The sequence below is a fragment of the Oryctolagus cuniculus genome, chromosome 3, assembly GCF_051225735.1.
Source record: "Oryctolagus cuniculus isolate XC-2025 breed Fujian yellow rabbit chromosome 3, ASM5122573v1, whole genome shotgun sequence".
NCBI classification, from domain to species: Eukaryota; Metazoa; Chordata; class Mammalia; order Lagomorpha; family Leporidae; genus Oryctolagus; species Oryctolagus cuniculus.
Genome location: NC_142869.1, coordinates 89,306,658 through 89,324,317, shown reverse-complemented (window position 1 = coordinate 89,324,317; position 17,660 = coordinate 89,306,658). Strand labels below are relative to the sequence as shown.

General features: G+C 43.0%; 2 protein-coding genes across 11 annotated transcripts in view; one reads left to right on the top strand and one right to left on the bottom strand.

The window, feature by feature from the left end:
- Window positions 1–17,660, top strand: part of FMNL2 (formin like 2) — a 337,175-nt gene that overhangs the window by 185,586 nt on the left and 133,929 nt on the right. For all 10 annotated transcript variants that reach the window (XM_051849554.3, XM_051849553.3, XM_051849548.3 and 7 more), the window contains exon 2: window positions 4,348–4,431. In XM_051849554.3, coding sequence (XP_051705514.1) covers window positions 4,348–4,431 — 84 coding nt within the window. The remainder of the gene's footprint in view (window positions 1–4,347; window positions 4,432–17,660) is intronic.
- On the bottom strand, window positions 13,461–15,070 carry LOC149127421 (isopentenyl-diphosphate Delta-isomerase 1). The gene has a single exon (XM_089328310.1). The coding sequence runs from the start codon at window positions 14,945–14,947 to the stop codon at window positions 14,264–14,266; it is 684 nt and encodes a 227-aa protein (XP_089184436.1). The 5' UTR covers window positions 14,948–15,070; the 3' UTR covers window positions 13,461–14,263.

Below are 17,660 nucleotides of genomic sequence, written 5' to 3'. Positions count from 1 at the left end.
TTGGTTCAAGTCCTTCCAATCCAGCTCTCTACTATGGCCTGGGAAAGCAGTAGAGGATGGCCCAGGTCTTTGGGCCCCTGCACCCACGTGGGAGACCTGGAGGAAGCTCCTGGTTTCTGATCGGCGCAGCTCTAGCCATTGTAGCCAATTGGAGAGGGAAGCAGCAGATAGAAGACCTTTCTCTCTCTCTGACTCTCCCTCTGTCTCTGTGTAACTCTGATTTTTTTTTTATGTATTTATTTATTTGAAAGAGTTACACTGAGAGGAAAGGCAGAGGGAGGAAGGGAGGGATGGACGGAGGGGAGGGGTCTTCCATCCGCTGGTTCACTCCCCAATTGGCTGCAACAGCTGGAGCTGTGCCGATCTGGAGCCAGGAGTTTTTCAGGGTCTCCCACATGGGTGCAGGGGCCCAAGGACTTGGGCCATCTTCTACTGCTTTCCCAGACCATAGTAGAGAGTTGGATCGGAAGTGGAGCAGCAGAGTCTCGAACCGGCGCCTGTATGGGGTGCCAGCACTGCAGGCCAGGGCATTAACCTGCTGTGCACAGCGCCGGCCCCCTAACTCTGACTTTCAGATAAACAAATCTTTAAAAAAAATTAAACAGTACAAGTTAGAGATAAAATTAGAGACGAGACCATAACCGTGATTACCACTTGGAGTAGATTAATTATTAAAGTTGATACCAAACTGAACTTACTAACAACAAAAGTCTGCTTCCATGCTTTATATATATGGCAGAATAGTACAGAAAATATTGATTTTCGTGTCAGGAAAATGTCATTAGAATTGAACTTAAAGAATTTTTCCACATGAATTCTTGTCTAGAAGATACTAAGTAGCAGACGTTGTTGACTATTTTATAAGAAGCAGAAATGCTCTTTAGTATATAGACTTCATTAATACCTAAAGCTTCAACCTACTATCGGTGAAGATATTTTCGGGTTGGTGGGTATGGCCAAGTTATGTTACTTTTCATTTATCAAGCAACTTGCTTAATGTCCTCTCTTAGGCATCTTATGCCAAATACCAGTGATTAACAGCAAAAAAAAAAACTTATGTACTTAATCCAGTGGGGACTTTAGATCGACAAACAGATTACTAGGTGCAGTCTGCCTGGTGCTGAAGTGGGTGAGGTGGTTTCGGAGCCCAGTGTGTGCAGAGGGGGGTGTCTCAGAGTAGTTGGGGGAGGTATTACTGATAAATGATATTTTGCCGACTTACGATGCTTTCCAGAAAGAATACTTACAGAAAGAATTGTCTTACAGAAAAAATACCTACAGAAAGAATACTCTTGGATGATCTAATATATTTTAGCTAGGAACTTGTACAATCTAGAAAATCATTAACATCCACTAAACTTTTCAACTCAAATATCGTATGTCTTTTGCACCTTTGGCACATACTACTGCAACATGATGATTAGATTTGCTCACGTGCCTACAGTGATGAAATTCTGGTACATGGTCAAAACCCAGTTCATACTGGATGGATCAATGGGTGAAACGAACCAATGGAGACTCCCAGGTCACTGATAACACTGAGTGCAGGTGAGGATGAGTTGTGACTATGTTAGAAGAATTTGGAAATTGCTTGACATTTCCAACCAAATTGGAAAACAATCCATTTTTATACACACGGCAAAGGAACCTAGAGTTAGAGCCAACATTTTCCTGAGAAAATACACTGGGCTCTTTAAGAATTACCTACACAAACATTGAGGTTGGACTCTGTATTCCTGTTCTATGTAGCACCAGAGGAATGAGTTCACTCTGCAGAAGTTTAAGACTAGTTATTACCAGCTAATCACAACATCCCTGCACTTCAGCGAGGCCTCTGTGGAGGGACTGATTTTAAATACAGCTCTGTCCTATGGCCATATAGAGTTGTTAAGCTGTGCAAAATGTGCCTGAGCACCTTAGGGGATTGACCCGTGGATGGGGTTACTTAAGTTGCTTGGGTGAATAATTACCAAGTGTGTGTTTAGTTTTGGTGTATTGGTGTTGAGGTATTTCTCTGACACTAATTGGTTACCAGCCTCAAAAAGACTTTTAAAAGAATCCTCTTGTTCAGAGAGATGCAGACCTTTCTTATCCTGTATCGGATTCCCCGCTTGACTGTTTTCTTGGTTGGCTTAGAGCCATCTCCGACCCCATTACAGCCATTTAGAAACCTCAGAGTTCGCCTTGAGCACCTGACAGGCTACGTTTAGGTTCTGTTGTTCTTGTAAAGCTGTGCAGTCTTGAGCAAGTTAACTAAGTCCTCCCAGGTCTGTTTCTATGTATATTAAGTGAGGAGGAGTATATTATATCATGTGTTATGTGCAAGATCAAGCTAGATGACACATGCAAAGTGCCTAATGCAATGTTTGGCATATTGGAGGAGTTCAGGCATTCTTATTTCTTTTCTATCTTAAGAGATTAATAAGGACTCGGAGGGAAAAAACTCGTTAAATTTGTCTTGTATTCCTATTTTTCTTAATGCATAATCAGGGGCATTCACATGAGCATCCAAATGTTCATCTCTAAGTTATAAACAGTGATGAACTTGTTATTTTACAGTAAATAACATTGGCCTCCATGGAATTCTGCTTTGTCCTAGTTGTTGTTTAATGGTGTTAAAATGTGATATGTAGTACAGAGAAGTAGACATTTTCTATTTTAATTCAAGGTGATATTCCATGGAGATAGACCATATGAAAACATTTTTTCCCTTTTAGAAGTTTGTTTATTTATCTAAGAAGCCTTGACAGTGCCATTGAAAACTCAAGTCCAAAGCTTTTCAAGTTATATTGTCAGTTTTGGGGTTAAAGATTGATTTTTTTATTTGACAGGCAGTGTTACAAAGAAGAAGATGCAGAGAAAGAGAGACAGACAGAGACAGAGACAGAGACAGAGAGAGAGAGAGAGAGAGAGATCTTCCATTTGCTGGTTCACTCCCCAAATGGCTGCAATGGCCAGAGCTGCACGGGTCGGAAGCCAGGAGCCAGGAGCTTCTTCTGGGTCTCCCACACGGGTGCAGGGGCCCAGCCACTTGGGCCATCTTCCACTGCTTTCTCAGGCTGTAGCAGAGAGCTGGATTGGAAAAGGAACAGCCAAGACTCGATCCAGCACCCTTATGGATGCTGGCATGGCAGGCAGAAGCTTAGCCCAGTAGGCCACAGCTCCAACTTTGGAATTATTTTTCTTTAAGAAAGAAAAGACCTTTTCTTTAAGACCTTTCTTTCTGGAACTCTTCTCAATCTGTCACATTTTATCATCGAAGATATCACATTAGATCGAAGTCAAATATCTTTAAAAATGTGTATGATTGCTCTTGAGAGATTACATTCACAACACATGAATGAGCTGGAGCATATCCGTGAGTAACACTGCAGAAGGTGTGCTGTGTTAAGAGGGTGGTTTATGAGTGCTTGCGTCTAAACACCTTGTTCAGCTTCTGATTAATTTCTCATTGCAAGCTCAATTTTATAAACTAGTATAGCTAAGATGAGAATTATGCTTGCTAATATTAGCATGTATCTTGAAGGAATGCTCTCATTTTGTAAACAACAAATTGCACCATTGTCTTCTTTTAATATATTCTTTTCCTCATGGTTATTTATCAAAGCCAGTGAAGTTGGTGGTATCTGTCAGTGGTTTTGGTCACTGAGTTTTCTTTGCATGTTGCTATTATGTGTCTGGTGGGGACTAAAGTGCTTTAAGAAGAAATAGCAACAATCCAGTTTTTTATTTTTAAAATTTCATTTGTTTGAAAAAATGACAGGGAGAGATACATCCATCCACTGGTTTGCTCCCCAAACTCCTGCATCAGGCAGGCTGGGCCAGGCTGAAGCCAAGAGTCAGGAGCTCTCTCCAGGTCTCTCAATAGAGTTGCAGGGATCCAAGCACTTGAGCCATCATCTGCTGCCTCCCATCCCAGGGTGTGCATTAGCAGGAAGCAGAAGCAGGACTTGACCCTAGGTGCTCTGATACAACTTATGGGTGTCCCAAGGTGCAGCTTAACCTACTACACCACAATGCCTGGGGCAATCCTTTGTAATCAACCACAGAAAGTGAGCCCACTGTTAAATGAAGGGCAAAGTCATCACCGTCTCTGTGAAAATGCATGTCTGATTACTCAACACAGATGATTTCATATGTCCCAGCATAGAACTCCCCATTTCCCTCCTCTCCTTCAATCACTTTGGTACTTCAGTGACTTCTGCAGGGTGTTCTGGTTTAATCACATACTAGTAATTGAAAAGTAAATCATAAAAGAACCACAGTAGTATTGTGTTACTTTGCCTTTCATTAGCTATTGGCAGCCTGTTGTGGAATGTGACTGAGCTTCTCTCTCTTTTTTTGTAGAATGCCATGAACCTACCTCCTGACAAAGCCAGGTTACTGCGGCAGTATGACAATGAGAAAAAATGGGAACTGATTTGTGATCAGGTAAGAAACAGCGATCTTTCCATCCAGGAAGTAAAGAAGAGAACCAGATTTCTTGCGCGTATAAATGGCTTGGGCTCTTTTTCTGAATGTTGCATAGATTTCTGCTGTGTGACACTGCCTTCCTGTTTCTTACCATCAAAGGAAGAACTAGAAAATGACTTGTTTTATTCTTGGATTATTATAATTTTCTCCTTTATTTTCAAACATGTTACAGTTAGATTTTCTGGGAAAATCTGCTTAAGTGGCCAAACCAAATTCAAATGATCTGTTTCTCTTCCTACCTTTTATAGTAGTTTATGCTGCTTGAGTAATGCAGGTCCTCAGATCTAAACTGAGGTATATTCATGCCGGATGATGAATTGTTTATAAAGAAATGTCATTTAGGCAAATAAAATCATTTTGGATTTTAACACCTCGCTACATGTTTGGTTTATCATTAACTCATGATAACAAATTCCAACTCTTCAGAGGGATGTAAAATAAAAGGCAGAATTCTCCATTTGCTTTGTCTCTACCCTCCAAGTTCTACATTTTCCAGGTCCACTGGGAAGACTTTGCAAGTGTACCCTCGAAAGTGGTTGGAGGGATTGCTAGAGAACCCCCAAAGCGGGTCTACTCAGCCAATGTGCAGCAAGTCAATTATTGATGCAGAGGGGTAGAAGAAAGTAGGTATTGACTGCACAGTGCAGAGCAAGGAGCCCAGCCACCCTCACGTAATGCCTGGACTTCCTGAGGGGTTCGTGGTAAGGCATGCAGTTGAGCTGGGTATGAAGGGTATGTGTTCAACACACATCCAGATCTCTGGCTGGCCTGTGGTGCTCATGGCCCTCCTTCTAGTGGTTGGCGATACTGTGTTTTGGGGGGTGGCAGATTCTGATGGTGGCCAGCTGGGCTGTTTGCAAGTAGTGCTGTTTTTGTATGAGGCCTGTGGTTTCTGGAAAAGACACCTCTCAAGACAAGCCTCAACATCAAGGTGTCATCTGTAAGGGAGATCAGTGGCCTCATGGGTCTGTGTTCAGGGACCCTGTAGGGCCAGCTGGCTGCCCCACTCCCTCAACGCAATGAGCTCTTTTTAGTGAGAGGTTGATTTGCACTCATATAGCAGGGCAAGGAAACCTTGAGCTAAGGGGTGGAGGCTGGGAGACTGCAGGAGACAGGACTTGATGGCATCTAGTTATACCCAAGACACTGGATAGAGGCTTACTCTCAAGGCTGAATTACCTCCTTCTAGGTTTTCTTTTCCTGTTTCTGTTTTGAAAAAACAAGCAAATTAAATGATAATGCACTCACACATACCTTTCTGTGTCGTGATAAGTTCAGCAGTATTGGAGTATATGTTACTACCTCATTCTTCTAAGTGGTGTGTGCTGTTCCACTGTGCTCAGTGATGATCTCCTGCACCTGGGTGCAGGGCTAGGGGCCTGGTGCCTGCCGAGTGTTGTAATACTCCAAGGGTCTCTGTCCTCAGTAGGGAGTAAGCCTCCATTGGCTCTTTTAGTTTGTGCCATGAGCTTCATGGTGGCTGAGTGAACCCTTCGCCAACTTCATGGCACCCTGAACATTTGGGGAGGAGTTTGTAATCCTTCCAGCACAGCTTCCTTGGGTCTTCACTGTCGGGGGAGCCGATAAGATGTTCTGCTGCTCATGGGGAGGGTCCCTGTTCCCTAAGCAATAGGTGCCTCTACTTCACACGAGCCTCTGAAGCACTCCCCCGTGTTGCAGTCCCTTAGTTCCTGAATTACAATAGTAGTGGAATGACGCTAATCACCTTAGTTTTTCCATGCTGTGTGTGTGCGTGCATGCAACCCCTAGGTAGATGGAACCAAAGAGGAGGTTACTGGTTATGTGACTACGATGAGAAAGAAAAAAAAAAAGCTACTGACATTTAGTTCCTTTCTTGAGACTTTCTTTTTAATGAGTGTTAGCTAAAGCTGCTGTTCTAAGGGAAATGATTTTATAATGATAGTGAAAAAAATAATAGGGTAATTAATAAAGACAGGCCATCACCCAGATGGGGGAGGGTCCAAGGTGGGTGGAAAAATTCGCAGGTATGACAGATTATGAGAGAAGAGACCTCATGGGCAAAGGGAGATTGGTACTGTCCCCAGGTGGTCATGTGTGAGGACTGTGAGGGGCTAAACTTTCCTTCCTTCGTCAGACCACAAGATTCACAAGAAGCCCCCTCCTTTCTGGCTTTGTTGTAGGTTTGTTTGTTTGTTTAAAGATTGCTTGGTTAATTTGAAAGAGTTACAGAGAGAGATTTTACATCTGTTGGTTCACCCCGCAATGGCCACAACAGCCAGGACTGGGCTGGTCTGAATCCAGGAGCCTGGAACTCCATCTAGGACTCCCATGTGGCTGGCAAGGTTATCTTCTGCTGCTTTCTCAGGTACAGTAGCAGGGAACTAAAGCAGAAGTGGAGCAGGCCAGGACTTGAACTGGAGCTCATATTCAATTCCGGCATCACAGTCTATGGCTTAACTCACAGCACCACAACACTGGCCTTATAATTTTTGCATGTCAAATACACCAGAAAGGGAAGACTGCTAATGAGGGGCAGTCACTAACAAGTACACTCTTCTGTCAGTCCTCAAACAGCTTTATACACCTGAAATTAGGGCCTGGGGCATCTTGGGACTGAGAGAGGAGCAAATAAAATATCAACTTGGGTCTCTTTTTAATTATTAAAGAATTTATTTATTTTGAAAGAGTTAGGGAGAGAGGGAAAAAGAGAGGGAGGGGTTGGCGGGGAAAGAGAAAGACAGAGACTTTATCTTCCATCTGCTGATTTATTCCCCAGATGTCTGCAATGGCCTGGGCTGAGCCAGCCTGAAGCCAGGAGCCAGGACCTTCATCTGGGTCACCCACGTGGCGCAGGGGCCCAAGCTCTTGGTCCATCTTCCACTGCTTTCCCCAGGCCATTAACATGGAGCCGTGTTGGAAGTGGAGAAGCCGAGACTTTCTGGTCTTCACTTGCTCCAAGTTCAGGTTGTTACTGCCCTTATGGGTCACTCTTCCAGCACGTGGGAAATGTAGAGATGCTCCCTGTGCTCCTGTCTGGCAGGTGCTTCTGCATTGTTTAGAAGCTCCACGCTGAAGGGACTGTACAAGTTTCAAGGTACCATGATGATTGGTTAATGTTAGAGAATAATGATGATCATTGCTGTTGAGCTGGTGTTAAGTAAGCAGTTTAGCTTAATAGCATTGTGGTTACTCTGCAAAGCAGTCATATTTAGTGGTTTCTCCATTTGACAAAGGGCAAACAGACTTGGAGATAAAGTTGTTTTGCAGAGGGTGTGTGTATTGGGTGCTTGAGTGGCCTGTGTGTTCTGATCCTGGAGAAGGTGCAGGTTTTGAAGTCTCTACTCTTAACCAAAACCCTCTGCTATCTTCCCCATCATTTGCCATGAGTGAGAGATAGTATAGGCTGTTTTTATACTTGTATTCTGGTATGCTTCTAGAGAAAGTGGGGCATTGTAGGTCAGGCACTGAGCCTAACCCATGCACGTGACTACCGTGATGACCTACCATTGTTGGTTAACCACCAGTCAATGTGAAAACTGTGGGCAGCAGAAAATTGAACCTTTTGCAATCTATGAGTAACACAGGAAGAGTGTGACACACATGAATACTATTTGCCCTATATGTTTGTGAAGGAAAAGACGAAAATCATGAATTGAAAGCATTTTTGAGGTGCCATTCACAGCAACTATAATATATTGATATTTATTGACTAAATGTTTATCTTAACTGTTAAATACTTAAGCCATGTCATATATTTCTTTGGTAACCTAGATGTATCTGTGCCCACTACAACCAGGAGTGGACCAGGGATTCAGTTCCAAGTCTCCCAAATGGGTAGTGGGGACCCAAGTACTTGAGCCAACACCTGCTGCCTGTAAAGGTGCCCACTGGCAGGAAGCTAGGATAGGAAAGGGAGCTGGACTTGAACCCAGATGCTCTGTGATGGGATATACATGTCTGGCCCAAAAGAAATTTATTTGTAAAAGGAAGTACTGTATGTGCATATCGCTGTTGGAGAACTTATGAAGAAGTGATTTCAGGTTTTATTTCCTTGAAAAATTATCATCTGGACACTATGACTCATGGAGCTGATCACATTTCTCCATTTGTTCTCAGCTACAGAATTCTCAGAGCCAATTTTGTGGCTTACCCTAACCAACTATATAATGTCTTAATAATAGGTATTTTGTTTCCCAATCTCATTTATGTTTCAGCTAATTTTTCCTGCCCACATTTTGCCTTCACACTGATTTCATTACTTATCTAAAGTCTAGTAGGTATATAGTTGTAAGCTTGGCTAAGTCATCTTGTTAACAAAATAAAAATAAAACAATGTAACAGCATTACAGGTGAACAAAGATGGTACTGGCATTGAAAACTGAACTTGACCTTTCTCCATGCTGGAGGCACTGTGCAAATCCTTCACTGAATTTTTTGTACTTTTCTCTGAGAAAGTAAATGTGGAGTGACTTGGAATGCTCTCTTGAGTTAGATACAGTTCATCATTTATTGTGGGTACCAACTTTTCATTCTCGGATATGGTTGCTTTAGTCTGTCACTCTGTTTATGTAAGTATTTATTTATGTATATTGTCCTCAAGAGTGAATTCCTGGGGCCTATGTTGTGGCATAGTGGGTAAATACGCCACCTGCAATGCTGGCATCCCATGTGAGTGCTGGTTTTCAAGTCCTAGCTGCTCCATTTCTGATTCAGCTCCCTGCAATGGATTGGGACAAGCAGCAGAAGATAGTCCAAGTGGTTGAGCCCCGGCACCCACGTGGAAGACCTGGAAAAAGCTCCTGGCTTTGACCTGGTCCTGTGCTGGCTGTTGTGGCCATCTGGGGAGGGAATCAGCTGATAGAAGATTTCCCTTTCTCTCTTTCACACACACACACACACACACACACTCTCTCTCTCTTTTTCTCTGAATTTCAAATAAATAAATATTGGGGAAAAAAGTGAATTCTTTTAGGGATTAAACCATGTACCATTTGTTTGTGAACCTTTGACAACTCGCTTAGTACCTGAAATATTATAAACACTTACTGAACGTGTGTCGAGTGAGAGGAATAATGGCTGACTGATACACCCGTGTATGTTAGACCTTGGAGAAGGAAAGTAGCATTATTGGCAGGGCAGGCAGAAGGTGGGAGACACAGCCTGTGAGACTAAGCAGACATTTGCTGTATATTTCTCCTTCTCCACTTCTCTTCTTCTCCTCCTTCTCTACCTTTAGTATAGATTGATTGTGGTAGGTAAAACTAAACTTGACTGCTCAGTTCTAGAAACTCCTTAAAGAGTGAAGGGTGCCTTATGTAGATAGGAAGGAATCTCTGTGGGCAAATTTCTACAAAGAAGTTCACGGCCAACTCGAAAGTGTGGCTGCGTGAACTGAGTGAAATGGTAGTGACTCCTTCATTTCTCTGGCTAATTCTTGGAACCAGATAAGAGTAATATAGATATAATATAAATTTTATCATGACGATTTTTATGTGTGCAGTTCACTGGTATTAAGTACATTCACATGGAAAACTTTTCTAAAATTTTATGTATTTGAAAGGCAGAGTGATGAGGGGTGGGATGGGCCGGGGAGTGGGATCATCCATTTAATGGTTCACTCTGAAAATGGCTGCAATGGCCAGGGCTGGGCCAGGCCAAAATCAGGAACCCGGAATTCCATCTGGGCCTCCCACGTGAATGGAAGGGGTTCATGCACTTGGGCCATCTTTCAGGGCTTCCCTGGTACATTAGCAGGGAGATGCATTGAAAGTGGAACAGGTGGGATCCAAAATCATCTGATACGAGATGCTGGCATTGTAGATGGCTGGCTAACTCACCGTGCCACAATGCTGGCCCCAAAGATAAAACTTCTAGGATGACTAAATGTTGATGAGTATAGACTATAAATTAAATTCCATCTTAATTAAGATTTTAATCCCAAAGAACTTTCTATAGTAATAATATTCCAGAAATACCCCTTATTCCTTTCCTAGATTTTTGCATAAAGGTAAACTGAGTTTCTGTCTTGAAGGCTTGAGTAACGTGGGAGCACTGTGTAGCTCTGGTGTGAGTGAGTGTATGGGAGCCACAGAAGAGAAATTTCACTGCTGGGTTTGGATGTGCATACCACAGTATCTATTTCTGTGCTATAGTAAATGGACAGAGTTCCTATGATGATGAATTTAAGGACTGTGTTGGAACATGGAGGTAACTTTTATTACAGGAGTTGAGAGTAGAAGACCTGAAATGTTAACCGCCTGTGATAAACGCAAACAAAATCCATGAAACTGCCTAGCAGTGGAAGGCTCCTTCAGTCAAAGTTTATCCTTGTGAAAGGAGAGAAAGCCCCTAGCTCTCACTCATGCCACAAGTTTTGGTGCAGATCCTGCGCTGTACCTTTTGGGTATTTTCCCACAAGGGTAGAGCTCTGGCACAGGACATTCTGTGGCTCTTCTGTGTTTAGTGACCTTCAGAGATCATAGATAAACTTATACTTCCAGGTAGTTACATCTGAAAGAATTGTTAAAGACCGTGTCTTCCAAGCCACTCTGTTTTTTATCTTTTGATTTTAGAAGTTAGCACATGCTCGGCTAAAAAAGTAGAAAAGGGATGGGGCCTGCATCGTGGCACAGTAGGTTAATCATCTGCCTGCGGCGCCGGCATCCCATATGGGCACCCGTTCTAGTCCCGGCTGCTCCTCTTCCAATCCAGCTCTCTGCTATGGCCTAGGAAAACAGTGGAAGATGGCCCCAGTCCTTGGGCCCCTGCACCCACGTGGGAGACCTGGAGGAAGTTCCTGGCTTCGGATTGGCGCCGCTCTGGCCATTGCGGCCTTTGGGGAGTGAACCAACTGAAGGAAGACCTTTCTCTCTGTCTCTCCCTCTCACTGTCTGTAACTCTGCTTCTCAAATTAATAAAATCTTTTTTAAAAAATTAAAAAAAAGGGAAATAACTGAATTGAGCCACATGAAATAAAGTGGAAGTCCTTTTTGCCTTTCCCTACCTGTTGTCCAACCCCTTATTTTATAGACGATGAAAGTGAGATCCCTAGAACATAAACAGCTAGGCCAATACCAAGGCCACCTGGATTATGAACAAGAACACCCATGTCCACACTGCACTCAAAAGCCCTTCCAGTTCTCTGTTATATCCGGGACCTGCAAACAGTCCACAGAAGTGAAAACTGTAGTAAGTAAGAGACCATAACCAGTGTTTCATGCTGTGGCTTCCTGAGAAATGCAGAGGTAACAGATCTATGGATTTTTTTTTTTTTTTTTTTTTTGGACAGGCAGAGTGGCCAGTGAGAGAGAGAGACAGAGAGAAAGGTCTTCCTTTTTCCGTTGGTTCACCCTCCAATGGCTGCCACGGCCGGCGCGCTGCGGCCGGCGCACCACACTGATCTGATGGCAGGAGCCAGGTACTTATCCTGGTCTCCCATGGGGTGCAGGACCCAAGGACTTGGGCCATCCTCCACTGCACTCTCTGGTCACAGCAGAGAGCTGGCCTGGAAGAGGGGCAACCGGGACAGAATCCGGCGCCCTGACTGGGACTAGAACCCAGTGTGCCGGCGCCACTAGGTGGAGGATTAGCCTAGTGAGCCGCGATGCCGGCTGGATCTATGGATCTTACAACTGATGGGAAGCTTAGTTCATACTTGTGCCTCTGCTGATGGATGAAATGAAGTGATTAGTCAGTCTACAGGAGATTTGAGAAGTCCTGATAAGAATGTATAATCCTTTCAAAAATGGGTAGAGGCAGCCCATCTACGCTGGCTTAGACAGTTTCCTTCTAAGGGCAGACATGAGGCACAGAGATTAAATTGCTGCTTAGGATGCCTGCATCTCCCATTGGATTGTCCGGTTTGAGTCCCTGCTACACCACTTCCTGTCCAGCATTTCCAGTGCAGGTGATGGCTCAAGTACTTGGGTCACTGCCACCTGTGTAGAAGACCTGGATGGAGTTCCAGGCTCCTGACTTCAGCCTGCCCATGCCATGATTGTTGTGGGCATTTGGCTAGTGAATCAGCAGATGGAAGATCTTTCTCTCTTTGCCTTCCAATAACATGAAATTAAATAAGTAAAAAATTCTTCAGAAAGAAAGCTTCCTTGTGTGGTGTAGGCATTTAGTCTAGTGGTTAAGACACCTGTGTTCCGCACTGGAGTACTTGGGTTTGATTTCTACTTATAGTTCTTGACTCCAGTTTCCTGCTAATCAGACCCTTGGAGGCAGCACTGCTGGCCCATTTAGTTGGGTTCCTACCACACATGTTGAAGACATGAATTGAATTCTCAGCTCGTTTCTTTGGCCACGGTCCAGCTTAGGTTCTTGTGGCATTTAGGGGCCTTGCTCACTCTGTGTCTCTTGAATGAATGATTGAATGAATGAATGAATAAAACATCCTTCTGGATTTGTCGGTACTGATTGCTTGATTTGTGGTTTTCTGGTGGTGATTGGACATATCTTGACCTTGCCTTCGAATGGCTGAGTATTCCTTGGCCTAGCAGCCATGGAGAAGGAACTGGGAGGAAGCTGGGAGGTGGGAGTCTCGTCTTTGTTCCCTGTGCAGAGTGAAAAAAGAGAGATTTTTTTTAAAGGGGGGAAAAATGAGAACACAGAGGTGGCTGGAAATCATACCCACTTAGACACAGCTTCCTGTGTTAAGCACTTCAGGGAGGTCAGATTACAGCCCTCACAGCTTGGCATGGGTCCTGATCCAGAGAAGGGGAAATCCCTGGCTGCCAGTCATTCAGAGCCCAGTCTGACTAGTGGCACTAAGATAGTCCATTACTCTGAGATACTTGATTACTCTTGTTTTCAACACAACTGACTCATACCATTTTAATATATTTAATTATTAAGAATGTAATTATTTTTTAGACCCTTTTTTCTTTATATTCTTTTTAAAAAAAACAAGATACTTACTGGGTAATTTGCATCAATAATTAAGGCAATTTGCCACTTGAATATAATTTCCTTGAAAATTAAGAGCAAATATGTCTCTGTGATTTTTTTTTTATTTTTTTTTTATTTTTTAAAAATTTATTTATTTGAAAGACCGAATAACAGAAACAGAGATCGTCCATCCACTGGTTCACTCCCCAAATGCCTGTAATAGCTTGGGCTGGGCCAAGCTGAAGCTGGGATCTAGGAACTCCCCCTGCATCTTCTGCATGGGTGGCAGGAACCCAAGTACTTCAGCCACCATCTGTTGCCTCTATGGTACATTAGCAGAAGTTCTATCAGAAGCATGGAGTAGCTGGGACTTGAACCAGGCAACCTGATATGGGATGTGGGCATCCCAAGTGGTAGCTTAACCTGCTGCAACACAGTGCTTGCCCCTGGAATTTTTTTATGCAGGCATGATTATACACTATTTTAATTTCCCTGTAACCTGCTTTGCCAGTTTAATCTGTTAATATGGAAAGTTAATCGGGTATTTTCCTGGACTATCATAAAAACAATAATACATAAAGCATCTGACAAATAGCGAAGTATTCTGAAAATGTGAATTACAACAGGTCAAAAACCAGCTTCATTTACTTGTTCCAATTTCTCATGGCCACATGTGAACAGATTAGGTCTCATCTGCTCTCTCATTTTACACTAATCTCATAAATGTCTTTTATAAGTGAGTATGCAGTATGTAATGCAAAATTATAAGTCAGCTGTTTTTCTCACAGAAATTCTGGTTGCCAAAAACAGCAATGTATCTTATGAGATCTAGTGGGGAACCCCAAATTTAAAACAAACAGAAACATTCTAAGTTTACTACATAGAGAAAATATTCAATAGTCATTCATCTGTACATTCACATTCTATGTATTTTCTCATGGTCAACAAACTGATTCAAATTACTTAAGTTATCCCACCATTTAAAGAGAAAAGTCTCTGCAATAATTTGAAACCATGGAGTTATCTTAATTTCACCACTGGCTGCTTTTTTCAGAAGTTCTTCCAGTTCTTCTTTTGTCACATAACAATAGCTTTTAATCTCATTGGGATCTGGGTTCAAAGTTACATTCTTCCTCACAAATAAAATGTAATCAATCTCATGTTCACCCCAAATACCATCAGATTGAGCTTTGTAGTGAATTCGTGTTAGATAATTTATTTCTTCTGGAGGAACCTCTTCCATAGGAATTCCTAGTTCAGCTTTTAAACGCCTCTGTGCCGCCCTTCTTACTCCAATGGCATCATTTTCTTCAAGTTCATGTGGGTTACTTAACGGATGACTACAACAAGTATTGGTAAAACAACCTGGAAAGGTAATTTTAGCATCTGATCTCTGCTGTAGCAGGAGCTTATTTTCAGTATTGAATAAGAAGACACTAAAAGCTCGGTGCAACAACCCTTTCTCAATGTTTTCATTCAGGTGACAGTTCTTCTTGGTATCAGCCCCAATTTTATTGTCATTTTCATCAATAAGAATACACATCTCTGCCAGAAGTTGAACCTGTTGCTCATCGAGATGGTCAGTACGTATTTCCGGCATCGTTACAAAATGTCTGCTCTGGCCAAGAGTACTAACACTGGCGCTCAGCCCCCTCGCGCCACCTTGTAGCTCCCGCGCAGCCCCGAGGCGTGCGTTCTCCAACCTCAAACTCGGGACCCCTCTGTGATTTTTTTTTTAATGTTTGTGTTTCTGTGAGCCAGTTAGGGCTCTTCTCTGCCAAGTAAGCAACTGTTATTGGATACTGATAAATTATTTCCTGTGGACCATCAGAGTCTAGGTAATGAGGCTTGTTCTTGGACAACCAGGGACAATAAATGAGAAATGGCAGTGTGTGTGGGGGGAAGGGAGTTGTGGTGGTTGAAGAGCACTTCAGTATCGGAGTCATGGAGCAAGCACATGGAGAGCAGAGATACTGGGAAGAAGCTGGAGGAAGAGCAGTGATGCTAACTAGCCTTCCCTTCCCCTTGCTTTTGGAGTACAGACTTAGGCCCTGTCACAGGTTCTAGGTTTTAACTTAACATTTAGTCATAATAACTTTGTTCTGGCTTCTTACTCCCAGCTGCAGGGAAAGCTGATGGTGGTATCCTTCTTCCCTTCTACCCCCTCTTCTAATCACTGGCCACCTGGCATTTTTACTGCAGTGTTGTTTGGTTTTAATTATTTATATTTTCTTTTCTTTTTTAAAGATTTATTTATTTACTTGAAAGAATTACAGAAAGAGGAGAGACAGAAGGAGGTATCTTCTCTCTGCTGTTTCACTCTGTAGACAGCTATAGGAGCAAGGAGTTTGATCCTGGTCTCTCACGTGGGTGGCAAGGGCCCAAGCATTTGAGCCATCATGCACTGCTTTTCCCCGGCCATTAACAGGAGGCTGAAGCAGTGGAGTAGCTGGGACATGAGCTGGCACCTCTGTGGGATGCCGGCATCACAAGCGGTGGCTTTACCCACTATGCCACAATGCCAGCTCCAAATTGTTTACATTTGTTTACATTTTCACTGCATTTTCATAATTCTGTGGTTTGTTGAAATGCTATATATGTTTGTATCATTACTAGGTTTTGGTGACACGTTTGATTGTTTCTAATTTCAGTCTTTCAACTTTTTGAGGTTTTCTCTTTTGATATCTGCTGTTTACCCTATACAGAGTCCCTCTTTTGACTTTGCATTAGTCAGATTTTCTCACTTGGTGTTTTGGTTTCTAGTTTACCTCTTTGTTCTAAAATGGTAGTATGTGTCTTACAAAATTAGGGATTTTTTTCTTATGTTCAAATAAGATCATCATTATCAAAATAAATCATAATTTATTTTTAGAAGATTTATTAATTTTGAAAGAAAGGAGGGAGAGATTGATTGATTGATTCTCCATCTTTTAGTTTACTCACCAGATGGCCCCACAGCCAATGCTGGAACAGGCCAAAGCCAGGAGCTTCATTTGAGTCTCCCACCTGGGTATAAGGGCCCAACACTTGAGCTGTCTTCTGCTAATTTTCCCAGGGACATTAGCAGGGAGCTGGATTGGAAGTGGAGTAGCTAGGACACAAACCGGTGTCCATATGGGATGAGAGCATTGCAGGTGGTAGCTTTACCTGCTAAACCACAATGATGGTCAGATCATAATTTCTTTTTTTAAGATTTTATTTATTTATTTGAGAGGAAAAGTTACAGAGAGGGGGGAATAGAAAAGTGTTCCTTCTGCTGGTTCACTCGCCAAATGGCCCCAAAGCTGGAGCTGAGCTGATCTGGAGCCAGGAGCTTCTTCTGGTTCTCCCACATGGACACAGGGGCCCGAGCACTTGGGCCATCGTCTACTGCTTTCCCAGGTCATAGCAGAGAGCTGGACTGGAAGAGGAGCAGCTGGGACACAAACTGACTCTCATATGGGATGCCAGTGCTGTAGGTGGAGGCTTAACCTGCTACACTACAGCGCTGGCCCTGCTCATTATTTCTTAGATGTTGTCTATTGTCCAGTTCATGTTTACCAGTTTTTCTTAAGATGTATCTTCCACCTGACCCATACCATTGAGCATCCTCGTGCAGGATCTGTCACACATTGCATCTGGCTGTGTGTTAGTAAAGTCTCTTTAAATCTTGAGGCATTCCTTTGTTTGTGGATGCATCCACCCAGTCCCTGCCTCTATCTTTATGTAGACATCTCCTCTTCTCCCTCATGTCTCTGTCTTGTCTTTTGTGAGGATGCTTAATGGATTTAGGGCCCATTTGTATAATCCAGGATGATCTCATCTGGAGATCTTTAATTGTTCTGCATTTGTGAAGATCCCTTTTCCAATTATGATCATATTCAATTTCTCAGAGGTTTGATCATGGGCATATCTGTCTTTGGGGCCACCATTCAACCCACTGCAGATACCAGCATATATGTATTCACATAATGCAGTTAACATCTGTGTAGCAATCAAATTGAATACTGGTGGCCTTGAGGGTTAGATTCTGCACAGTCAGGTTGCTGGTAAGGCTGTTTTCCTCTTATAGCTTCAGCTTCACCCTGGGGGTTGTCTGTTTCCAATCTAAGAGAGATAGGACATAAGGTGCACATTCTGACCCAAGCCTAGAAATGGCGTGTGCCACCTGCACTCTACTCTGTTAGGTAGGCTGGCAATAAGGGTGAGAAACGTGGGCAGATTGAATGCTCAGGCAGAAGAATGATTTGTAGAAGAGCCTCTCACTCTGTAACACAATGCCCAGTTTTGATAGTGTGACGCTTCATTTGGTTTACATGGAGCTCAGTATTAAA

What these genes read in the sequence shown, in the direction of transcription:
- LOC149127421 (XM_089328310.1), bottom strand. Translation starts at nt 14,947, where the DNA reads ATGCCGGAAATACGTACTGACCATCTCGATGAGCAACAGGTTCAACTT.